Genomic DNA, 6,531 nt, shown 5'->3' with positions numbered 1-6,531 from the left:
CCATTATGGCATGTTAAGTGCTAACCAAGTTTTTTGTGATTTTGTTACTGTCATCTTGGATTAGTAGTACTTGCTATGACCATAAGTGTCATTATGCCATGTTAGGTTTTTTTGGGGCTGGCTTGTGTTATTTGGGGTCTGAAATATGTTACTCTGAATACTTATGAATTATGATTTCATGCTATGAGACAGGTGTTTTATTCAGCTTCTGTTTATGTTATCTTTTCTTAAATGCTTACCTATCTTATATATAGCTTGCTCACAATTCAACAACAATAACTCAATCACAGAATAATAATAACATAGCATCCATTAATTCATCTCAATTACAATTAGGAGAACATTACAAAGAAATAAAATTTCATTCTTAAACTCTTAAATTTAACCATTGTCTTCCTACTTAGCCAAACAAAGCAGACTCAAAACCAGATTTAACCCAAACAATATACAGATAACAATCAATAACAACTCAACCCTCTTCAGCTGCTCCTTCATGTCATTCACCACAGAAAGCATCATCATCATCCTATCCCTTTCCCGGCCATCACTACACTCCAGATTAATTCTGCTTTTCTTCTTTGGTTTTGTTATGTCCACCATGTTGCTATTCTCCGAAGAAACTTCTCCTTCCACACATTGCTCTTCTATTTCATCCAAACATTGAAAATACCCACAACGTCTTTGTGTGTTCTAGCACGACACAAAAATTTCATGAATCAGAGTGCGATCGAAAACTAAATCTGAATAAGTGGAGAAAACAAACCCAAGAAGATTGCATCATTTCGTCACGTATCCATCAACATTCTAAGCTTACCTTCCACATAGGGCAACGTAGAAACCATCTATCAGGGTTGCTATTTGTCTTCGACTTCAACGGAACCACTGGAAGGGGACAAAAGCAACACCCGTCGTAGATTTTACTGACAATTCTTGAACCACCATCCACGTCGAAGGCTTGAATGGATGAGTGCTTTCTCACAGTTCCACCTTTTTCCACGAGCCCTAGTTGCTTGCATCTTCCAGATTAAGATCCTGCTCTACGAGCGAACGAAGAGAGCAAAATTGGGTTTTTGGACAAAATTAAATTGGGGCAAAACTAAGATTGAATTAGGTTAACTTAATTTCCAGGTAGGCTAACCATAGTTTTAGTTACAAATTCCATCTAATATATAAAACTCATCTTGTCAGCAAAAACCGGCGTCCACGTAAGCAGCGTACTCACCGGAGCTATGGTCCGGCAAGCACGTGGACACGCTTGGCAAAAATTTAAAACATTCAGGTACCTTTTTGTCAATAACAATAGTCAGGTACCAAAATGTCAGCGTTTGAATCTTTTGGGTACCGAATTGGTCATTACCTCAAAAAAAGGGAAACGGATCCAGGTCATTCCCAAACCCCCCCCCCCCTCGTGACCCAACCCCCCTCTCTTCCCTCAATAATTCATTCATTCATGTTCTGAATCAAAGAAACCCTAGCCGCCTAGCCCTCCATCGTCGCCGCCTAACCTAGGTCCTCAGCGCCGCTGCCGTCCCAAGTCCTCAGCACCGCCGCCTCTTCCTCCATCGTTGCCGCCTAACCCAGGTCCTCCATCCACTACAAGAAAATAAGCTTTCTGCCACGATTTAAAAGCGTGCCGAAAAGTGCAAAAAAGCTTGCCGATAGCTTTTCACCACGCTTTTTGAACTATCAGCACGCTTTTGAAAGGGTCACATCCGCCAGCGTGCCGGTAGCTCTAATGCCATGCTTTTGTGGATCTATCGGCACGCTTTTGTATCTTGCAATGCTTAAAAAGCATGGCCATATCTATTAACCTATAGCTACGCTTTAAAAGTGTACCAAAAAGTGTACATATCGCCACGCTTTTGAAGTGTGCCAATTAGGCTGGTTTTCGGTACGCTTTCATACAATCACACTTCAAAGCGTGGCTTGCCAGCTAAAATCTTTTGCCACGCTTTCCTTTGTCAAATTAAAAAAAAGGAGAAAATTAGAAGGTATAAAAAATTGATTTTTTATTGATTTACATGAATTATTTACATGCTAAAATTGTAATAAAAAATTACAATACTTTAACAAAACTAATAATTAAATTAGGACAAAATAAGTTCATCATTAGAACTTAGGAGATCATTAGAACTATCAAAATTATCATTAGAACTTATCACCAGTCTTGCTCTTTGATGCAGTCTCTCGTAGGTATGCTACCATTTTATTAGCACCTTCAGATTCACATTCCTACATGAAGGAGATGGATTTGTAAAATAAACCATTACACTTAACCATGCTCATTTTAGTAAGAAAATCAACAGATAAAACTGAAATGCCAAGATCATGTTACAAATGAAACTTCAATTGCAACCATGATGACACCTACCTCATAGTCATATCTAAAAAAAATTTCTTCTATAAGTTGTCCAGTGTTCCTTCACAACATCAGCCACAGTGATCAGTTTCCCCCCTGCCTTCTTGTCTTTGTTGTGGTGCGCAATAATAGAAGGCCAAGCTAAAATAGCCCTGTAAACACAAGATACATGGCTGATGCATGTTGCTGGTTATTATGCTCACAATTTATGAAAGTCTCGGTCTTGAAATTGATTACATCTTTTTATGTTTTGCCCCTTTATCAAAACAAGGAAGACGCAACGAACAGAGAGCGAATAGAGTCAAAATGAAAAGAACTTACCATTGCTTTCGAATAAATGAGTTCCACATATGCATGAATTTCTTCTCAGCATTGGTCACATTGTCAAAATTACCGAGCCTCTGCAAGGTATCAAAATGTTTCAATGAATCTTCAAAACGTATAGTATGAAGAAATACTAAAAGGTGCAATAGATTTCATATTCCCATCCCAAAGCCTCAAACTAAACCTTTACAATGATAAAGCAGAAATTTAATTGTCAAATTAGAATCACAAATGGTAATTAAGCTCTCCTAACAAGGTCTAAAATTCGATTAAACCATCCAATTTAAGTGTTGGTAAAGTACATTTTTTTTGTTCCTGAAGTTTTCGAAAAGTATCAAAAATATCAACGTTTAATTTGTTTCAATTGTGTCCCTCTTGTTTCAAATATGTCTCTTAACCCCGAAGGGTATAATTGAAACATATTTGAAATTAGAGGAACAAAATTTAAACGTTAAGGGTAATTTTAAAATTTCTCAAAAACTTCAGGGACAAAAGAGTATATTTTATCCTTTAAGTACAGTTGATGTAAATCCAAACAACAATTTGTTAACAAACGGCATATAAAGTAATTAGGAGACTCTTATGGGTTAAGTAATTAGTGACATCACTAACATGTAAACACTATTAAGTAGGTTTTTGGGTAAGCGGCAAAATATTTCCCTACAGCTTTTCTATGTTCTTTCTTTCTCCCTTTGAGACACTTGTATTTCAAGAAGTTAATAATAAAAGTAACAAAGAACTACTGAGCCTCATAGCCACAGGGCCATCCAAGTTTTACCCAAAAGCTTTATCAGACCATTCTTGTATCACAAGAGTTACATTTAAAAAGGTAAAAGAGATTATAAATTTTGAAACAAGGATCATATATATAATCATGCATACCCTTAGCTCTTCAAAATCAGCAACTTCATCATCAACTTCATCATCACTATCTCCTTCTGATAGAACTTCTTCAAGTTCCATTGGCTTGAAGGACAAATAAATAAATAAATGAAAACGGAAATGAGGAAAATATTTGTCCGACATAAAAAACCATTAAAGAGCATGTAATTACATATTTTGATTTCTTTTGAGAGAGGGAGAGTGGAGATATTTTTCTAAAATATAGAATTGCTAGCATACTCTATTAAGAACTTTCCATTTGATGGACAAAAACATATTTTTGGTAAAAAATTGCTATTTGCATCCCCAACATTATCGAACCGATGATCTAAAATCACATTTATTATCCAAACAATTGCAACAAATAGAAAATTTCCACAGGAAGATACAGGGAGCACTCTGTATAGGCCTCTCATTGTACTCGGCTCTTGTTTTTTCAGGACGATTTATATGTGGTATGTCAAGGAAACTGAAGTGCAGAACAGTAAACAAATAAATGGCAATCACTTATTACCTGGTATATGCGAGAGTGATAGAATTTTCGCTTGCTCAACTGGGAAAGGCTGAAATGTTTTCGAAGAGCTATGTCAGAGCTGTGTACATCAAGTAATTTACAGGAAAAAAGATTTATGATCACATGTAGACAATGACATGACAACTTATTTCAACCCTTCCTATATACCAGTCCAAATATCATTTAGGCAGATCAGTTTTATTCCCTCTTAGTAAAAATTGAGAAAAACTACATCTCTCTACTTCCAATTTTTATTTTTACATATTCACTTCCTCAGTATTCTACATTTGTAAGATACTCTCCAAACACTTGAAAACTTAAAGAATTGCAGGGAATCATAAAAAGCTTTAAAAAAAAACAATACTCCCACCCCGAGGTAAAGCACAAACCTTCATTCTCTGCTGATCTTGTGCAGCAGCTTTTGCTCACACTCTAACTTCTTCTGGATCAATTTTAGACTGGGGACGGATCACAAAATCCAAAAGTGTTGCTTTTGGCCTTGATGCATGTTGCCTTGAAGAAGACTGTCCAGACCTAGGCCTGCATTATACATTCAGAACAATTAGCATCTATAACATAAATCAGTGACAACTTAGTTCACACTGCTCCACCAGTAATATCTTAATACCCAAGACTTACTGTGGAAATTCCAAATCAAGATCACCATCTCTAGATTCTATCCCTGCTGCTTTATTTGCTGGCCTGTAGAAATTCAGCATATTGCAATACATAAGACAAATATTGCTTAAAGACAAGCAATTTAAATCAGAATGGTTGAGCACTTTTTAACAGTTGGCCTCCTGAAAGGAATCCTGTCGTCCTCAGCATTTCTCATGTCCTCAAACTGTGTACTCTTATTAAATATGGGTCGGCTCTGCAATTATAAAGCAAAAATGATGTGCTTTTTTAAGTATCTGCCCCCAAAAAAGAAAACTACTCCTGGATGAAAAAAGGATAGCTTGTAAAAAAAAGAAAATGCATACTATTATAATGTATTCAAGAATCAGTATAATTTTTAAGGAAAGATAAATGATACATGCTGAAGCAAGAGTTTCACAGATTACTTACCCATTTGTCAACCAGTTCCTTAGCTAGTTTTCTATTTACATTGATTTCTTCGTCAGACTTCGATAAGAGAAGAGAAAAAAATGTGAAGTAACTAATAACAGATGACAAGCATAGATATAGAAGCTAAACTTCAAATTTATACCAGCTTTTTCATGATCTCCCAAATCTGAAAAACATTGAGCTGCAATATTAATTATTCCTATTCCTTCAAAAATTTCAGCAGCTTGCCTAAGAATTTCGTGCGCATCCTCAGGATTCAAATCACGCAAATGGTTTGCAGTTGCCCTAAGACCAGCAGCCTTAGACTTTTTCTCCCAGTAGGAGTCCCCTGCTCTTTCAAAACACATTGTCGCCAAGCAGAGTTATTAATTAAAACGACTTATCACAAGCAGAGTTTCTTGGGGCAAGAACAAATCTAAACACAAAGTTTAATTCATTTAACAAGTTTCAATCCTCTTTCATAAAAACATACAACAACTCAGATCTTAAACCACACACATAGCAAAGGAACAATTAACTCAAACCATTAATATCAATCAACAAAAATTAAACAAATAAAAATCCTAACCGTGAATGCTTAAAGTATGAAAAGATTAACCTACTGCTAGTTGATGTAGAAAAACTAGAATAACAGAACAGGCAAAGCAGTAGCAGTTCAGCATCACATAGCAGCAGCTGAGCACTACCACAGCTGTAGCAGAACAGAACCAAATGTCAAGAAGTTTAGAAAAAAAAAACCTAACCCAAATATCAGATTAGAACAAAAAATATAAATTTAGAAAAATCAGAAAAAAATGAAGAACCAAGAAAATCAAAACAAAAATCAAATTCAAAAACAAATAATCAGATCAAGAAAAATTTTGAACAGATAATTTACCACGGTGCTGCGAACGCTGAACGTGGCTGATGGAGGTGCGACGAGTGAAGGAGATAGAGACGGCGACGCGACGACTTCAGAGAGGGAGACGGCAACACGGCGGGTGCTGAACCATGGAGGGAGGAGTGACGATTGAGGGTTTGCGAGAGAGAGTGAGCGTCGACGGAGGGTTTGCGATAGAGAGTGAGCGCCGAGGGAGGCCTTACCAGAGTGAGTCACCGCCGAAGGAGGGATAGGTGTTTACAGGAGAGACGGAAGGAGCGCCGACGCAGGGAACACCGGCAGAGGTGGCACCTACGGAGGGGTTGCTAGAGAGGGTTGGAACGAGGTTGACCAATGAATGTTATTGGGGGAAGAGACCGAGAGCACCGGCGATGAGCTCTATGTTAGGTGAAGAGCGCCGCCGCCGTTAGGGTGATGAGCTCTGTGTTAGGGTTTTCGCTTTTAAGGCATTGTTTCAAAGAAGAGGAGGGTGTGTTTCGAAGAAAGGAAGAAGTGTTGTTAGGG

General features: G+C 37.4%; 1 protein-coding gene across 10 annotated transcripts; it reads right to left on the bottom strand.

The window, feature by feature from the left end:
- Positions 1 to 1,996: 1,996 nt before the first annotated feature.
- Positions 1,997 to 6,531, bottom strand: LOC112711226 (protein IWS1 homolog 1-like). 10 transcript variants are annotated; one of them, XM_072203183.1, is made up of 12 exons: positions 6,025 to 6,531; positions 5,750 to 5,838; positions 5,290 to 5,480; positions 5,148 to 5,204; positions 4,862 to 4,953; positions 4,719 to 4,781; positions 4,469 to 4,619; positions 4,080 to 4,128; positions 3,566 to 3,649; positions 2,681 to 2,760; positions 2,372 to 2,532; positions 1,997 to 2,232 (listed from the first exon to the last, which is right to left on the bottom strand). In XM_072203183.1, the coding sequence occupies exons 9-11, from the start codon at positions 3,644 to 3,646 to the stop codon at positions 2,385 to 2,387; spliced, it is 309 nt and encodes a 102-aa protein (XP_072059284.1). In that variant the 5' UTR covers positions 3,647 to 3,649; positions 4,080 to 4,128; positions 4,469 to 4,619; positions 4,719 to 4,781; positions 4,862 to 4,953; positions 5,148 to 5,204; positions 5,290 to 5,480; positions 5,750 to 5,838; positions 6,025 to 6,531; the 3' UTR covers positions 1,997 to 2,232; positions 2,372 to 2,384. The 10 variants fall into 10 exon arrangements, with proteins under 10 accessions (XP_072059284.1, XP_072059279.1, XP_072059281.1 ...); XM_072203178.1 differs by having other exon boundaries at positions 2,372 to 2,511; XM_072203180.1 differs by having other exon boundaries at positions 5,290 to 5,475.

This window comes from Arachis hypogaea, chromosome 9, assembly GCF_003086295.3.
Source record: "Arachis hypogaea cultivar Tifrunner chromosome 9, arahy.Tifrunner.gnm2.J5K5, whole genome shotgun sequence".
NCBI lineage: Eukaryota > Viridiplantae > Streptophyta > Magnoliopsida > Fabales > Fabaceae > Arachis > Arachis hypogaea.
The sequence above is the reverse complement of the archived record's forward strand: the minus strand, read 5'-3'. Positions and strand labels throughout refer to the sequence as shown.